This window comes from Phodopus roborovskii, unplaced genomic scaffold (genome assembly GCF_943737965.1).
Source record: "Phodopus roborovskii unplaced genomic scaffold, PHOROB, whole genome shotgun sequence".
NCBI lineage: Eukaryota > Metazoa > Chordata > Mammalia > Rodentia > Cricetidae > Phodopus > Phodopus roborovskii.
Window position 1 is genome coordinate 6,021,255 of NW_026126443.1, and position 19,072 is coordinate 6,040,326.

General features: G+C 43.2%; 1 protein-coding gene across 1 annotated transcript; it reads left to right on the top strand.

Moving 5' to 3' along the window:
* Window positions 1–2,201: 2,201 nt before the first annotated feature.
* Window positions 2,202–7,892, top strand: Tal2 (TAL bHLH transcription factor 2). The gene is made up of 2 exons (XM_051187759.1): window positions 2,202–2,322; window positions 7,523–7,892. Exon 2 carries the CDS (start codon window positions 7,533–7,535, stop codon window positions 7,860–7,862), a length of 330 nt encoding a protein of 109 aa, XP_051043716.1. The 5' UTR covers window positions 2,202–2,322; window positions 7,523–7,532; the 3' UTR covers window positions 7,863–7,892.
* Window positions 7,893–19,072: the final 11,180 nt, after the last annotated feature.

Consider the following 19,072-nt stretch of genomic DNA (forward strand, 5'->3'; position numbering starts at 1 on the left):
TAGGTAGGGAGTCCTAGGTGTGACAAGCAGCCTGAGATCTCAGGACGCTGATCTCTCTCCTGCTGCATTAAGGCTACGTTTGGTTTTGGAGTTGCTGCCTGGAACCCAGGCTACAGGAGCAGCCAACAACAACTCTCTCATTACTGCTTCAGCCTGCAGTCATCCTGCTAGAGCTTCTGCTCCATGATCTGTGTCATATCTGTCCACATTCCCTTGGCTGATGCAAGCCTGACACTGAGACAAAGTATATTCTTTCCACCTATACAGAGCTGCTGGTCACAGGACAATGGAAAGGTTTATGTAATCCTCTCACAGAGAAGGGAACTAGAATTCAATTGTAACGATAACATAACCAACTACAACAAAAATCAATTAATACTCTACTGTGTGCTGCTTGTGATCTTAAATACCTTACCTGCTTTTTCTTCTTATTTGACTCCCACAGCCCCAGCATTGCACCCATTTTACAAATACGGAAACTGGAGCAGAGAAACATTTAGTAATTTGTCTGGCATCATACAAGGGAATAGACAAGAAATTGCAACCTGGGTGATTACAACCCCAGAGTCATTGGCTCTTATTCACGAAGGTGCGATGCATTTATGAATTTATTATCTCCAATCCTGGGACCTTCAGAGAGAGAAATACCAAGAGACTAATTGTTTAATCATATACTAATCAAGCAGCATTTGATGGACATCTATCCAATGTGGTAAGGAGGGAATAGAAGAGATATAAGACAAGATAAGTAAGGAGATATTACTGAGTGGGGCAAAGCACTGAGAATAAAGCAAAGGATGAGGTGCAGGCTTGTGCCTGTGAATGTGGGATGTGGGGGGCACACTCTGAGAATGATAGTAAGCTCGTAGGTGATGGACTTGATGAGACAGCTCAGTGGGGAAAGACACTCGCTGCCAAATCTGAAGCCCTGAATGTGATCCCTGAGAGCCACTGAGTGGAAGGAAAGAACTTCCTCCTCAAGTTGTTCTCTGACCCCTCCCTCTACATTCACCTTGCTGCACCCAAGGCAATACACGTGGTGTAAAGATAAGTTTTAAACATTTAAAGCTGTTCAGAGAAGGTGGCTCCTGAGTAAAGACTAGAGATTGGCAGTGCCTTTGCGGCCAGGGGTTGTGTCTGGTTTTGTTTGGAGTTATCCTCACCACACCAGAACAGCACCTGAGCAGGGCCTAAACTTCCAAAACGGACCTGATGCACAGCTAAGGAAGGGGAGGGAGGACTCCTGGGGACAGCCTGTGAGAAGCAGAGGGAACTGTGCAAAAGCTAGGAGGCAGGAGGATGTCTGGTGTGCTCCTGAAAGGAGAAACCAGAGTCTCTGGAGTGGAGTGAACCCCAGGGAAAGAAGGGACAGATTAAAGAGATGACTAGATCTCAAGGGCCAATTACAGACTGCAGCTCACTTTCTTTCTCTCTGTGTGTGGTTTTTTGTTTGTTTGTTTTTGTTTTTGGGGTTTTTTTTTTTTTTTTTTTGGTCTGCTTGTTTGTTTGTTTTTGTCTGCTGTTCAGACAGACCAGGTATCTCTCACTACATAGACCAGGGTGGCCTTAGGTGTCCCATCCTCTTGCATTGGGATTGCAGAAGTGTGCCACCACACAGACGAATGCTTAACTTTGAGTGAAATGGAAGAACACTGGCGAGTTTAGATCTAAGAAGCGACAAAGGTTTGACTTTTGTTTTCTCAGATCGTCCTGGGAGACCCAGGACAGAGGAAGAAGGCAAGGGCAGAGTCCCTAAAATAACCATGCCATGTGTTAACCAACAGAAAAAAAAAAACTAGACCAGACTCATAAATCCATCAGTCTGTCCAGTGTGGTGCTTTTAAACTTGGTTGTGTGTCTTCATTTCTTGGGGGTATTTGGTAAAACTGCAGGTTAAAGCCGCACCCCCAAACTGATTTAGAGGGTCTGGAGCAGGGCATTGGGATCAGACTACACCTGCGTTGGGATCTGAAAGAAGCACCCAGTGAGTTAGCTAGAGTTAGAAGCTTTTGGGTGCTTGTCTGTAAGAGGAGGTTGAAAACAGCACCTCCGCGCCACCCCCCCTTAAAGCCTCGGACAAAGAGGGGTCCTCCTTCCTCCCTTGCTCCTTGACTGCTGCTCATGAGAGGGCTGCTGGGGCAAAACGGGGAGGGACTGGCAGGTGTCCTTGGAGGAAAGCCCCCCTCCTACCGCCAGACAAAGGGCGGTGTCCTATAAAGGCTGTGGCCGAGGCTCTGTGTCCAGGCGAGGGCGCACACGGACAGCCGACAGCCACAGCGACTGCCACAGTGACAGCGCGGGCTCCCAGCTCCTGGACAGAAGGTGCGTTGACTTAAGGGAGCGAGAGTGGGCAGGAACAAGGGAGCCACCGGGCAGGCCACAGAGAACACAGAGATGTGGCCACTCGGTAGCAGCCACTAAGGAAACTCTTTGGGTGACCCGGGAACTTTAAGCGGGGCAGTGGCAGTGAGACGGTACTGAGGAGCCTGTTTGGCTCCTCCAGCCGCTTTAGCTGGAACCCAGGGACAGTCCCCTCCACCCCAGAGCATCCCTAGGGGGGTCTTTACACAGTCACCAGATCTCTCTTAGCGATCCTCCTAGACTTTGCAGATGTTAAATTTCAGCCTCTAGATGCCTTCCCAGACTCCCAAAATAACGTATCGGGCAGGTTTGTTACAGTGAGATGAAATAACTTAATTATCATTACTCTTTAATGCGTGGGGAAAGGGTAGTTGGGAAATGAAGAGGATTCGCACACAAGCAGCAAGCAGATTGAACAGAAAGAACAGAGAAGTCAAAGTGCGCCTCAGCCGGGGTGGCTCCTGGGCACACGAAAGGGGAGACCGTCTTAGTCCACTCCCAACACAGAGCTATCCAGTATACTCTACTGGATACTGCAACTGGATACTCTTAAACAATGTGGGGTTGCTCAAGAGCGTGACAATATGTATAGAGAGTGCTAATGTGTGTGAGGCGTTCACCTCAAACTCGCAGTGACTGGGGAATGAAATTAGTTAAGTAGGTAGGTCAGAAATCTTTCCTGTACGGTTTACTTTTTACTGTTTTTTTTTTTTTTTTTAAACTGGCATAGAATAACTTTTTTAAATGAACATAAAAGGTGTTCGATAACATTGTAACATTTCCAAATAAACTGTGATTTAATCATTTCCTCCCCTCATTCCCCACTGTCTGCTACCGTCACTACCCCCACACACTCACCCAACCTGTAGCCTTCGCCTGTAAGTTTTGCTTGGTATTTTTTTTCTTAACGGAGCAGAGCTGTGCCTCGTGTTGACTGTTAGACCCCATCTCCAATCTAGCTATGCAAACTGCTATCTAGCTTGTTCCTATAGGGTATCTGCACGTCGGAGAGAATATTGTAGGAAGAGACAAATACACAGGACAGAGTTGCAGGAGAGAACCTGACAACCTTAGTAAAAAAAGACCTGTGTGCTCCTGAAGGCCCAAGGGTAACCCTGTAGTAATGTGAGCTCTGGACTTTTGCACCTTTCTAGTTGACCTGGGGTTTGTGTCCAGGAGCTGTGGGTATCAAAGAGCAGCAGCATCTATTAGCAACTGTGAACACCTTGTCTAAGAGCATAAATCGTTTTCTTTGTAATGTGTTGCCTTCACTGGTGACAATATAAAGAGGTTGTAACACTCTATCTTCGTGGTGTATTTTACATGATATTCAAGCACCTAGTGAGATAAGTTGTCCAGGCAAGCCTTGAACTTATAACTTTTTAAAATTAATTTGTGTGTGTGTGTGTGTGTGTGTGTGTGTGTGTGTGTGTGTGTCTATGTGTATAACTCACACACCTGGTTCCCAGAAGAAGGGGTCAGATCTTCTGGAACTTGAGTTACAAACAATTATGATTGGAACCCAGGTCCTCTGGATGAACAATCACTGGTTGTAACCACTGAGCCATCTCTCCAGTCCTTATAATTCTTTCTTAACTTGATTCTATAACCCCAACCTGTCCAGGGATATGTAGGTAGAACTCAAAGGTTCTATGAACTTGAATAGGGAGATATCACATCTTTATTTTGTATTAACACTTATTCTAAATGTAGCATTTCCTTTTTTCCAAATATAGGTGATAAAGTGCATAATATCAACATGGCTTTAAATAAAGTAAACCATTTTTACTCCCTTCTTCGAGTAATGATTTTAAATGCATTAAGTACATAGACACAGGAAATAGTTACATTTAGTGGCTGCTTAGATACTATGATTTCAAATATAATATAGTAGCAAAGACTTATCCTAAGAGAAGACAGTAGTGGTGAATTTGTCACCAGTGGAAGTACCAGGTACTTGCATCTCACGTCTCAAATGTTGTGGATCTTTTGAAAAACAAAAAAACAAATGTCATTTCTTAGAAATTGTGGTAATATGTGTAGTTTTTAACATGTAAAAATTAAGCAAATGTATATTGCATTTTTAATTTTAGTATTTTAATAATCACTAAATAGAACTCATTATTTTCTGTGTTGCTGTATTTTAATTTATGCATTTAAAATTTTGATATCAGAACCAATATATATTTAAAATCATTGTTCTGAGAGGATGTAAACCCAGGCTTCCTTAGACCACAAAAAGATTCATGAAGCAAAAAAAGTTAATGAACCCTAACCTAGTGGGAGTCCTCTGTTGCGACATTGATGCTTTGCCCTTACTTCACCATCTATCCTTGGCGTCTTGTGTGGAATTTTCCCTCTCTTATTTTGCTCTGAAATCAAGATTAGCGGCAATCAGTCCTTGCAACTGAAGAAACACTAAATGCAATTTCCCTTTGATTTAAAAAGTATAGTGCAGCAATTTTCCAGTGGCCTCTATTTTGAGCTTTTCCAGCTTGTTAAGTTACTGATTTCTATTTCCCCCATGGAGAAGGAGAGTAAAACACTCGAGGCTAAATCAACAAGTAATTACCAAACATCTCTCAGATGGCAAAGCTACATTTTAGAAGAGTCATTTCTTTTCTTTTCTCTTCTTTATTTCTTTTCTTTCTTCCTTCCTTCCTTCCTTCCTTCCTTCCTTCCTTTCTTTCTTTCTTTTAACCGATCCTTCTGTCTATCTAATACAATAGGCTCCAGACGTCATAGAAAAAAACACCACAACCAGTTTACCCTGCCTAATCTTCTTTGCTCCCAACTTGAAAAGGACCCCCACCCCCCACGGGACTAGACTTGACTTGGCTGTGAACTAAACCCTCTTTTGATAAGACAACTTTGTCCCTCAGTCTTGGCCAGCTCCAGTGTGAACAGAATCTGATAGCTTTCTTTCTGTCTTCAAGCCCGCTTGATCTGGGTTCAGGTATAGTTGCCTGTTTCAGGTGTAGTTGGGGTAAAGTTCTGGCAACATACTTCTGTTGTAGAACCAAAGGCCAAAATATTCAGAAATGACTCCAGCTAGATACAAAATAATGGAGAAGTGCATATTTCTAAACAGGAAGAGACCTAGTCGACCTATCTGTTTTACAGGAGGTGTGGCCTTCTTGGAAGTTTGCTCTAGCATTTAGGTGTGTTGTTTCTCTACTTGTGCAGAATCTATTTTCCTCCCTCAGGTAAAGAAAAGGTAGCTTGCTCCTAAGGGCCCAGCAGCAGTACAATAAAGCCATGCCCTGACTCAGGATACAGTTCTGAACCCTTCAAGAGTCCGCCATAAGTTGAAAATACACATTGAAAATATATTTGACACACATAAACTATAGAAGGTCACTAACTTAGACTGAGATACCTTAAAAATGCTCAGAACACTTACGTTAGCCTGCAGTTGGGCAAAATTATCAATGCAAAGTCTATTCTATAAGAAAGTAGGAAACATCACATGTAAGTTATTGAATACCTGGAGCCACAAAACACTGGCAACACAGTACTCTGTGCTGCATCTTACTCCACTGATGGTGCAGCTGATAGGCAGCTGTGGTTGATCCCAGGGTCTCTAGAGAGTATTATGCTATGCTATGAAGACTCAAATAGTCAGGGTTAGGAGGAGGTTGGGTAGAGCTGATGCCTCCCCCAGTACTAGAGATTAAACCTCAAGCCTCCTTCGTGCATGCTAGGCAAGTGTTCTTGCCCAGGAGGGATGAACTCATTCTGTAGCTCAAGAGGCCTTGAACTTGGCGTGCTTCAGCCTCCTAAGCAGTCAGCCTCCTAAGCAGTAAGGAATGCAGACCTGCATTGCCAGGCATGGCTTAGAGCAGCTCTTGAAGGAATGTGAAGTAATAAAGTGAGAATGTGAGGAGGGGATTCAAGACAGAGGAGATAGCAGGAAAGAAAAGGTAGAGTGAGTTAGCAATATGCATCACTCTTTGGAGGAGGCAGAGGGGCTAAATGCCCTGGGAAGCTGAGGCTGGACCACGCAGCAAGTGACAGCAGTGAGCTGTGAACATTAGGCTGTCTAGGGCTGGGCTTTTGCTTATTTGCCAATGTATCATGAAGGTTTCCATTAAAATCCAGACCACCTGGGGAAAATGGGGGACTGTGCCTCTGAGAGTTAAAGATGACAAAATGAGATTTCTCCGTATTTCATGACAGCTTTGCTAATGTGGAAAAGGCTAGCTATGGGAATGCCAGGAAGTCTGGGTGTCTGCTGTGGATCCAAGCCACAGAGCACTAGCCCCTGTTCTTTTCATTCTTACAAGGCTAACCCCCCCCCTTGTCTGTTTTCCTAAATCTGGGTGTCACAGCCCTTTGTCACCCTGCTCACAGTCTTCCAAATGAGCTACTGTGTGAACATTCTAGCTATTGGAGATTGGAGCCCAATCCTCCAGCTAAGGTCAGCTAAAACGATTTCCATTTTCTCCAATTCAAATGTCATTTTGTCTATGAAAACTGGGGGTGCAGCCTTTTCTCTCTTAAAAGTTTGTGACACACTGCACGTTCACACCCAACACTTCCTGGGCTAAATATGTACTTTGTTCACATATTTGCTGAAATCCATACTGCAGGTGATTTTGATCAACTGAGAAGAATATAAAGGAAGTAGTGGGGTTAGAGATGTCACTTAGTGCTACATGGCAAGCATAAAGCCCTAGGTTCAATTCCCAGCATGCTTAAACCAAAAATGGTAGCACAAGCCTGTAATCCTAGCATTCAGGAGGTGAAGGTAAGAGGATCAGAAGTTCAAGGTCATCCTTGGCTGCATAATAAGTTTGAGGCCAGCCTGGAATATATGAGATCCAGCCTCAAAAGGGGAGGTGGGGGCAGCAGGGGAGGAGGGACTAAATGCAGTTTTATAACAGTGCCTTCCGAACAATTGGGGACAAAAGGCTACCGGGGCTGTTCTTTTGCACTTTCTTCTGCCATCATTTTTCTTCTTAATAAAGGCATTTCTAAAAAAAAAAAAAAAAAAAAAAAAAAAAAACAAACAAAAAAAAAAAAAAAAACTCAAGACAGATTTTTCCGAAAGTCTGAGTTGAGAAGATCTAACACTGCAGGCTCTTGGCAGAACATGTGATTGTAACTGGGCCTCTTACAAGGCCTTGGCCACCACAGCCCTTTTTCTCTCCCATCTTAGGAACCCGGACATGACCAGAAAGATCTTCACCAATACCAGGGAGCGCTGGAGGCAGCAGAGTGTCAACAGCGCCTTTGCCAAACTGAGGAAGCTCATCCCTACTCATCCTCCAGACAAGAAGCTGAGCAAAAATGAAACGCTCCGCTTGGCAATGAGGTACATCAACTTCTTGGTCAAGGTCTTGGGAGAGCAAAGCCTACAGCAAACAGGAGTAGCTGCTCAGGGAAACCTTCTGGGGCTCTTTCCCCAAGGGCCCCCCCACCTGCCAGATGTGGACGAAAGGACTCTACTCAATGACTATGAAGTTTCTTCCCCTGGCCCAAGCCACGAGGCTCCCTAGGGTGACTGTGACTGTCAGCCCCCAGGGTAGTACTAGTAGGAGAGTCCTGTGGTTTCATGCTGTGGAGAGGTATGACGCAGGAAGTGATTGGGTCAGAAGCGGAGAGCTGCAAGGAGACTTGAGCAATGTTGCTCTGGCCTCATTACCCCAGAACTTCAGGCAGAATGGCTTGCTGCTATCTGCAGGAATCCACTGGGAGGGCGGGGGAGGAAAACAAGCATACATTTAAAACTGCTGTCTTGTTTCAGTAATGAGGATTTCTTTATACTGGGTTTCAGATGGATGAGCAAAGCTTTTGCCCTCTGAAAATATTTAAAAGTTTGCTTTGAAAAAGGAGGCATGTTTGATTGAGGGTAAATACAAGACATCTTAAAACTTATAAATGAAAAGGTAGCCTCTGTGCAAACCAGCCTGGCAGAGGTGTGGGGCCATCTCTGGAGCAATGTCCATTTCAAGCAGAGTTGGGAAGATTCTGGATTCCGTATGAGGGAAGGTTCCATGTCCTTAGGCCTCTACAGAATCATGCTATTCTACTTCAGTTGAGCCTCTGAAACCAAATAGTGGATTTCATTCATTTGAGGAAAAATCTTGATGATTTAGGAGATTTCATAGTTTCTTTATAAAAATTAGCTAAAGTAAGTGAGCAAACTACTTAGTTTGACACACTGGGCCCTAAAACGTTTAATTCAGCCCAAGTTCCTGCTGACTTAGGTCCTATACAATTCAATAATCACGAAAACCCCAATGTTGCCCTTTTATAGTTTGTTGAGAGCAAACAATAGAAGTAAAGGACCAGACAGATGCTAATGAACTAGTGCATTTAACTCCACCTTCCTGCCTCCCAGGGAGCATTAGCCTGGTCGTAAGCAAGGGGCAGGGCAGCACCCAGTAAATCAGCAGAACAGTCTGGATGCTCCAGTCACCACCACACACCATTCTGGTCCTTGTGGACTTGGATTCAAAGATGAATCCCAAATGCAGATGTCTATCTTGAGGACATCTTATTTCCCAGAGTTCTTTTGGCTTTATGATCTCCTGAATCACAGGTGGGAAATCTATGGATTATGGTTATGAATTCCCAGTGTCTACACAATACAGGAATTTAAACATCTTGTCTCTGTAGAAGTTATTCTATGTATAAGTAACTACATCATTAAGGTTGCTTTAGCCGATGCATTTGTAGCACAATAGGTTTCCCTCTATGTCCTTTGCACTTGATTAATTTCCCTGCAGAAACAGTATAGAGATAGGCAGCCACAGAGGCTGGTGGAGCCCTTCCTTCCACCCCAGATGTGTATGCCATTTGTCACCACCTTGGGGAGACTCAAGCTTATCTCCGAATTACCAGGCAGGAGGATGTTTCCAAGTTTTTGTGGTAGTTGTCAATGAAGTAATACTGCCCTCTCATCTGGCATTAAATAAAGTACATTTGACAGTGGCTTTATTTTTACTTACCTTCTTCAAATATGAAAAAAGCAGAAGACCACTGCTCCTAAAAGCAAAACTTTTGTGCTCTACACTGCATGCATGCATGCACTCCCTTTCTGAGTGCTGGAGATTTTGTGTGTGTTCAAAGAAGGCTGCCCACTGAAATGCTACAGGGACCTCAAAAAGAAGTAAGGAGTGAGGAGGTTGGGTTATTATTACAGTAAGACACCTAGAGGAAGCCTTTCACGGATGAACCAACCTTTACAATGTTATTATATGGAACGTACTCCTTAAAGTATTTATTCAGCTTTAATTCTTTAATTTTCTTTCTTTCTTTTTTTTTTTTTGAGACAGGGCTTCTTAGTGTAGCTTTGGAGCCTGTCCTGGAACTTGGCTCTGTAGACCAGGCTGGCCCTGAACTCACAGCGATCCATCTGCCTCTGCCTCCCAAGTGCTGGGATGAAAGGTTTGCACCACCAACGCCTGGCTTTTTTTTTTTTTTTTCTTGTTTTGTTTTGTTTTAATATGCTATATCAAGTTGAATTAAATAAGCAGGACTGTCAAAAACAAAAACAAACAAACAATAAACAACTATAATCACATGTGGTTCCAAACCTAGTAGTCATGATATGTTAGACTGGAAGCTAATTGAAAACTCCTTGTACGGTTTTCTTTGGTGGTCCTAGCAATAAGACTTCATAATTTAAATGTGTTACAGTCCACTGAATGTTACCTCTGTTTAGGGGCCATTTGAGTCTAACAGAGAGTTAAACCAAATTTTCTAACTATGTTTCTCTGTTCTTTGAACTCAAATGAACATTTGGTCTGCTTTGGACAGTAATGGAAATGTTTAGAAACCACATTCAGGCAGGACTTTGCTTTGTATAGACTGCGTTACTCCTTGTCACAGAGAAGAGACAGGTCTGTCTCATGGGCCATCAGCATAAACCTACGACACAGATACCAGTCCCCTGACCCTCTCTCTAGCCTGCCCATAACACTGATCATGTATTTGGCATTGAAAATGAACAAGCACCTTATCATTTTGTTAACCTTTTCCCAAAAACATTTAGTGATCTTCATATGCTTTCTTGTGATATGAAACTATTATGTTCTGTAGAATGTGAGTAGCTGTGTCAACCAAAGATTTTATCTGTTGATGTGTATTGTGAGTTCGTAACCATTGATCATAACTTGCTATTTAACTGTTAACTTATTACAAATAAATTATTTAAGAAAATAGTTGTCCTTTTATTTTTAGGTGTACTTTCATACATGGTCACTGTCCTGACATGGAACAAAACCCTTGCCACACTCATTATCCTTAGTTTAGAAAGAAATTAGCATCGCCGGATATCTCTCCCCTCTCCCCCATGTCCTCACAGCAGAGCGCTTTCTTCTTTCTCCTCTCTTTCCTTTTCTTTTTTCCCCTTTGTAGACAGTTTTACCACATAAGACCCTGGAGCTCTTGAGCTGATGGTCCTTCTGTGTCAGCCTCTCTTAGGCTGGGATTACAGGCAGGAACCACAACACCTGACTCATATGGCTTCCTAATTGTCTTCAAATAGCAGCTGTGGTCAGATCACTTCCCTGGCTGCCAAACCCTCAGTGTATCATCTACCATACAGACAGACACTGCACGCACAAGCAAGGCCACCTACCTGCAAACCTGGCCCATCATACCTTTTCTTCCTTCCACAAACCCTACTGGTGTTGCATGGGCCAATAAAATGGCTTCGCTCAATGACCCATTTCTCCCCCTTCTTTAGTCTTGTGATTTCAAATGTTCGTTCCATTCTCATTCCTTCTACTCGGTTCTTCGTCTGTTTCAAATCTCAGACAATAAATCCGTCCCAGTTGGTCTTACTGTGTAACTCCCTTCCACCTTCCATTCGTTGCCCTCATTCCTTTTTGAGACAGGGTCTCACTCTGGAGTTCAGGCTGACCTCAACCTCCTGGCCATCCTCCTTCTTCAGCCTCCCCAGGGCTGGGATTGCAGGTTTGAGCCCCTGGTTGCCTACTCTTACATAGAGTCCTAGAGTTCTGTTCTATTCCATCCTTTCGCTGTTTCCTCATCTCCCTCATCTGACTCACAACCCTCTTTCCCTTTGCCTTGTATTATAGACACCTGTATATATCCTGTTCTTTCTGAACAGCTAAAATCCACTTGAGTACAGGGATGGGTTCTGATGTTTCCTCTTCACCATAGCCCTGCAACTGGCCCCTACTTCTAAAACATGAAAATGATTCCAAGACTATCCATGTCAAGAATACGGTTGGCTTCCCCTGGGTGGGGAGGGGAACGACAAGACATTAAAATGAAGCTGGACAGACTGTTTTTTTTTTTCTTCTTTTTTTCTCTGACACACCCAGTCTAATGTTCTCTTTAAAGGTCCCCATAATTACCATCCAAGAATACCCCTTTAAAGCACCTGCCTTGTGAATCTTATCACCTAAAAATGGCTTGAAATGGCCAAAATAAGTATTAAGTTATGCACGTCTAGCATTGTCCGTAAAAAGGCAAAGGATGAAAGGGGTTGGGGATAATGGTCAGCTTAACTGCTGACCCAGGCCAAAGGTTAGTCAAAAGTCACATCCTTAGCTAGAAAGGTCAATGCTATGGAGGGATCTGAAAGTCCAATAGCAATGCAAAGTGAGGGATTTGCAGCAGGTGTTTAGAAAGGAATTTGAAGGCTAGAATGTTCTCCAGGATTTCAGGAGGCCAGGGGTGGCAAGATCTTCCCAGCCAGCCCAGTGTCTTCTTGTGTCCCCACTGGAAACAGACAGACACGCATGGCTTCATTTTCCTATCTTATCTTTGCTAATGGCTCTAAAGACACCCCATTTATACATACGCTCCAGTTAGGTTCATAATTTACCAAGTAACATTTATTAGAATTTAAAAATGCCCACTAAAGAAATTTCCTTGGTATACTAATGAAGGGGACTATTAACGGTCATCGCTAGAGAAGTTTTGAAAATGCTGACCATAGTGAATATAATCCCATTCTTTTTTCTCAGTAATCACAGAAAGAAATAATCAGAAATCTGATCAAAGAAGTATGTGCATGAACTCAGTGTAGTTACACTCCTGTAGTCCTGGCTATGCCACAGGTAAGACAAAAGGATTTCAATTCCAGAATTTACAACGTGTGCAGCATAATCAGACATTGTCTCTGGGGGAAATTCTTTTTCAAAGAATTATAGATCTGAATATTTCAGAATCATATGTAAAGAACATATGAGTATAATATTAAGAATAAGACTGACAAAGTTTTCACTATCAGGCACTGAACCCAAGAACTTTTAGTATATTAACTTACCTAATTTTCAAAATAATAGTATATTTGCTAATCCAGCATTAATTGTATTCTAATTTGTACGGGGAGTAAACCTGTGATCTTGGGCATGTTTGACAAGCACTCTGTTACAGAGCTATATCCCCAGTCCTGGATACATGCACCTATTATATCAATATTATTGTTGCCATTTCACAAAATATCCAAAAATATTACTGCGGTTCACACTGCTGAGTCAGAACGCTACGGTGTGCTGTGTCTACATGGAAGAGTTGCATCATGTAAAGCCAGGGTAACTTTTTATGCTGTTTTAGTTACACCTGAGTCTTTTATTCTTTTTTACTCTAATCACTTCCGTGGAACCTCATGGCCCTGCACACTGTTAGGTAAATAAGCACCAAAGTTCCCTAGGAAGAGGGAGCTCCGTGTCTCAGAAGCACCAGGCAGTGGTTAACACCAACGAATCCCTGGAAGATAGCTGTACCAAATGGGATTGATGTCTTCAGCACCATAGGTCGTTTCATGGCATGCACCTGTTGGGCACCAGCATGAGGCAGTGTGCTGGTTTTTTCCAGTCCCTGACAACAGACCTGTTCTGCCTCATCTTCCATCTTGCTCCATATCAGCAAGCAGGCCAGATCAGGCCACTTCAAACACTCATTATATTTCCCCTTCCCTACCCTGGTCCCTCCATCTCTCTTAGTCTTACTCTCTTACTCTCTTGGTCTTAGGTCTTTTGAGTTAGACAGAAAAGAGGACTTAAGGCCTTACACAAGATACATAAAAGATACATTCTTGCTCTCTGTAAATCTTTGTATTGACTTTTGTTAGCTAATCATGGACAAGTGTTAGGTCTGAAAGGACTAGAAAAGGGTGGAAGAGATGGCCCAGTGGTTAAGGCCACTTGCTGACTATTACAAAGGACTCAGGTTCTGTTCCTAGCGCCCACAGGGCAGCTCACAGCCATCTATAACTCTAGTTCCAGGGGCTCTGATGCCCCTTTCTGGTCTCTGTGGGCACCAGGCTTGCATGTATAGTACACATTCATACATGCAGGCACCACTCACACACATAAAATAAAATATTTCCTTTTGTCAAAAATGACTGAGAGAGAGCATAGAATTAGACTTCTTAGGTTCAACAAAACCCTTTTACACAGTTATATGACCATTGTGACTAGATTCTACTTTGGGGTAAATGGAGTTGTAAATGGAGGTTTTTCTCCTGCCAACCACTTCCTGAATAACCACTCAGAGGCTTAATATTATGTATTAAATGCATGGTCAATGACTTGGGCTTATTATCAGCTAGCTCTTACATTTATATTAACCCACATTTTTTATCTATGCTTTGCCACTTGGTTTGTGGCTTGTTACCTGTCTTGCTTCCTCTGCAACTGGCTGGCATCTTCCTGACTCTGCCCTTCTCCCTGTATCTCTGCTTAGATTTCCCTCCTGGCTCAATTCTGTCTTGGTCAAATCAGCTTCTTTATTAACCATATTCATATTCATAAAACATATTCATAGCATACAAAAGACATCCCACAGCATGGATGAAATAACTTGCATCTACTCCAAAACTCAGATAATAACTTCAATGTATTTTTAAACATTTTACTAAATAAATCACAATTTAATTCTACCTTAGTTGTATATATGTTGTATATATGTGTATATATGTTGTCCATGTGACCATGTGCTGTTTTATCCCTGCATGCAGTGCATCTATCTGCAAGAGTACAATTAACCCAGAAACTGGGATGTGTGGATACCCTCGGATTCCATCTCAGGATCACCGAGGGTGGGTTTTGAGAGTTGGCAGCAATGAGATAAGGTGCTAGGAAAATCCCTGGAAGGGTGAGGTATCTGTTACTTGAGTGGTGTAGTGCCTAAGTGATGCTGAGGTGGTGGGGTGTCAAATCAGTGAAAGCTGGCAGCACTCTCCTCTCTACTTTCATTGGCACCAGAGAGTAGCTGGAGAAGGTTAGAGGATTAGGTTAGATTCCCTTTAACATTCTAGCTAAATCCATGGCGATCATACAGGACCTTTGAAAATATTTTTGAGGGTCTAATTCACTTACAAAGTACAAAATTATACCGAGACTGGGAGTTAGCTCAATGGTAGAGCACAGCATTCATACTCTAAGTCCTGGGTTCAATTCCTAGCTCCTAAAACAAACAAACAAACAAACACATTCTATTGAATATGAAACTTGTGGAACAGCCATTCCACTTACCTTATCCATCCATCCTTCTTCTACTCAATTGTATCAGTGGGTATATGCAAATAAAACTGTGTAGTCTTTTGTCCTCCTCCTTCCTAATCTCTTAATACTGTGTCCCACAGTCTTGCAAGTCACAGAGCACTTTCACGTTCTTTTTAACATCTGCATACATAACATTGTACAGATGTTCCAGTTAGCCTGTCCTCAATCGAGGGATACTGGGATGTCTCCCGCTTTGCTGCCGTGAACAATTGTGCAATGGACACCATCAACACACTTCTGTTTCCTAGCTTGCAGGTCCATTGCATCTGCAGGACAATGAAGTCTTAGCAACAACACAAGTGTTTTCATTTTCACACAGTGTTACCTGCAGACTGTATTGACAATTGCAAAATGTTTTCTCAGCATGGTCATTTGCATTTTCTTATTAGGAGTGAAGTGACATCATGTGTCTGTGGGTCATTTTTTGTTTGTTTGTTTCTGCAAAATGTTTTAGCTGTTGTGTTTAGCTGCCTTCTTTTCTATTACTTTGTTCATCTTTTTCTTCCCAATTTTAAAAGATATTTGCATATGAAAGAGGTTAACCCTTTTTCTATGGTGCAACTGATAAATATCTCCCCCAATATTTCATTCATGTTACAGTTTTGTTTATAGTGTTTGTTTATCAACAGTAAAAATTTGATTATAGCCAAGCAGCGGTGGGGCACTCCTTAAATCCCAGCATTTGGCAGGCAGAGGCAGAGACAGGTGGATCTGTGAGTTTGAGGCCACCTGATTAACAGATCAAGTTCTAGGACTCCAGAGCTACACAGAGTAAACCCTGCCTCAAGAAATTAATAATAATAATAATAATAATAATAATAATAATAATAATATTTTGATTTTAAGGTTAAAAATGGATTTATGGTTCCATATTTTAAGTCATAGAGAGCTCTACTGTGTTCCAAGGCCTTTGTTCTTTTGGATTCATGATAAAATCTTGCAGGGCCCTGTCTCTGAGGTTTTTAATTAAAGAAAAGTTTGAGAGAGGAGGTGTGCTGTGAAGAGTGAGAAGCTCTTAATAAGGAGTTGAAGGTTCAGCCAGGGCTACACAGTGAGGAGTAAGCCAGGTGTGGTGGTTCACATCTTCAATCCCAGCACTCAGGAGGTAGAGACAGGCAGATCTCTTTTGAGTTCGAGGTCAGCCTGGTCTACAGAGCCAGTGCCAGTACAGCCAGGACTGTTACACAAGGAAACCCTGTCTCAGAAACAACAAGAGCAAAGGGAGGGGGAGAAGGAGAGGAAGCCTCCAGGAGACTAAAGGGCTTCCCTCTTGCCTGCCTGCTCCTTACATTTCCTTCTGGGCAGGAGGCCCCAAGAACTCTGCTACTATCAGACTGGGGTTATTTTTTTCCCTGTCTTCCCAAACCGCAGGGATTTTGAAAGCAACTTGCAACATATACTTTGTTTCTCTCTGAGAGGATGTGGGCTCTGACTTCAAGAAGAACACTCACCGTGGAAACTGAGTGGGACACGTGGAGTGGAAAATGACATGGAAGGCAAAATGGAGGGTTGACAGCTGCTGGGACTACACCACTCTGCACTCTGGTGACAGGCATCATAATAGACCTCCTGGACACACGATGTAAATGATTGTGAACGCTCAGGGTTGGATTGAGAATGGACTCAAAGCATAAACACCTGCATTAAACACTAGTAACTCTCATGGCGTATTGACAGGCCAAGGATATTGTAAGTGCTGTTTTTAATCCTTCTAACTGCTATTTAATGATGCTATTTCTCAAACTACGGTTACAGGAAAGTGACTTGGAAGAGTCTAGCAGACAAATGTAAGACCAGGCTGCTAGTGAGCAGGAAGGCCCTGAACCAGGTCAGCTTTCCAGCAAAGGCAGAAGTTCTTTTCTGTTTCCTTCTGCCTTTTAGAATAGAAATTGGAGCACTGAGATTGCTCCGCAGTTTAAGGTGCTTGTCAAGTAAGCCTAGGCACCTGAGTTCAATCCTCAAAACCCACACATGCCACAACATTGTTTTCCAATTCCACACTCAATCCCAGGACGCACCCCCCCACACACACACACTCACTCATGAACCATGTACACACAAAATAAAAATCAAGAGAACCCCCAACCAGGCTGGCCAGTGAACTATAGGGATCTGTTCCCCCTAGCACTAAGATGTGAGCTGCCTCATTTGTTTTTATGTGGATGCTGGAGCCAGTGAGACAAGGTCAGTCAGTAGAATGCCTGCCCCATGAGCGTGAGGCCCTGAGTTTAGATCCCCAGCACCCACAGAGGAACCAGGGGGTGTCAGCATGCATCTGTACTGGTGGAGGAAAGCAGATCCCTGGAGCTTACAGGCTGATGGCCCTAGTACAGCCAATCAGTAAGTGCCGAGTTCAGTAAGAGAAGCTGTTTCTAAATACCGAACAAATTGACAAATAAGGTGGCTGCTAGCTGAAGACACTCAGCATTGACATCTGGTCCCAACAGTCACACATGGGTACAGGCTCACACACACACACACACACAGATCATTTGATTCCTTGATTGAGAGTCCCTTTTTATATTTCAAAAGAAAAAAAATGAAAAACTTGATCACATGCCTTAACTGTAGAGAAACAAAGTATCAGTCAGTTTCCCTGACTTGCCTGTTCTCAAACATTGGCTAGTTCAGTTTGTCTATTGTGGTTTTAGATGCAAGTTACCCAACAGTGGAAAGGTGACTGTCACCATCTGCACCACCAGGCAGCTTATTTTCTTCTTTCCCTGTTTTTGTCTTTTCCTTAAGCAAAGGGAGGATGCAGACATCCAAATTCAGAAATGACTAAAATCAAACACCCACTGAACTTTATTCCCTTATCCAATAGAGTCAAGCCCTTATCAGTCTCTGGCAGAGATTCTCAGATGTTATCTCCATAGGCCAGATTAGGAGGCTCTCACTCTCAGTGCTGAGTAGGAGTGAGCCAGTCATTCTCCTCTGTCAGCAGCCCTTGCTCTAGCAATCCAGATAAATCAATTAATAGGATGCAGAGCTGCAGGCTTGCCTTTCTCCTCCCTATGCTCCCCCCCACCCCGCCCAGGCCCCTCTGTCCCCTGCTTCCCTGTCTAATACCATCTGAGAGTCCTTATTTATAAGAGGGCTTGTGCAGGTGCAAGCATTCAGGCTGCCAGCAGCACAGAGGGCAGTGGCCACCTCTCCCTTCCTATCCTCCAGGCTCCCCTCTTTGTGAGGCACTTTTTTTTTCTCTCTGCTTTTCAAACCAAAGACCCCCCCTCACTGGCTAATCTAATCGGATTATGCTAATTTGTACTTCATGAACCTAAACAGCATAACCAGACTCTGCAGAGGGTTAAGGCTAAGAAGAGTGCAGGAAGAATGTAGATTCTGTGTTCAGTCTCACAAAGCTGCTCCGCTGGGAAGCCCATAGAGCTCTCCACAGTTTAGTGTCCAGGATCCACAGTGCTAGGGTCAGAGCACAGCACACAACAGGCACAAACAGGACCAGAGTGAAGGTGTCCTTTCTCCTGGTGTACAGAAGGCCTCCTCTTCCATTTGCTCCTGATGGGTTAATTGATACTGCAACTGATAGATGAGCTGAAGCTAAGATGCAATCATCCTGAAAGCTGCCTGTGATCGATGCTGGGTGCTCTGGGGTATACGAAGTTGTTTGTTTGAGACTTAGTGCACATCAGAATTCCAACTCTGGTTGGCAAGGCTATAGAAACAAGGAAACACCTCCATGGGCTGATACACTTCCTCTTTTGTTTCCGCCCTTGTGGAGCCAATTCTGCTACTCACCTTCCACAACCTTCTAGGAGTGATTTTTATTTTATTTTAAACATTTTGGAAGGGGGGGGGTAAGAGGGATTGAGACAGGTTTCTCTGTGTAGCTCTGGTTGTCCTGGAACTCTGTAGACCTGGCTGGTTTAGAACTTAGACATCCCCCTAGTCCCTGCTTCTGAGTGGTAGTATTAAAGGCATGCACCACCACCGCCCTGCCTAGGAGTGATCTTTAAAGACAATTTATTTTCTTATTAAATTTTATGCCTTGCCAAAATATACAAAATTGGCATAGTACTTAATTTTCATAATGGACTGAGATAAGATTCGTAGGGCAGGGAGTGATTCAGTGGGAGAGTGTATATATTTTGGTTTGAATCTGTAGTATCCTTAGAGGCTCATGTTTGAATGTCTGGTCCACAGCTGGTGATGCTGTTTTTGGAGGTTTGGAAAACTTCAGCAGGTAGGGCCTAGTCAGA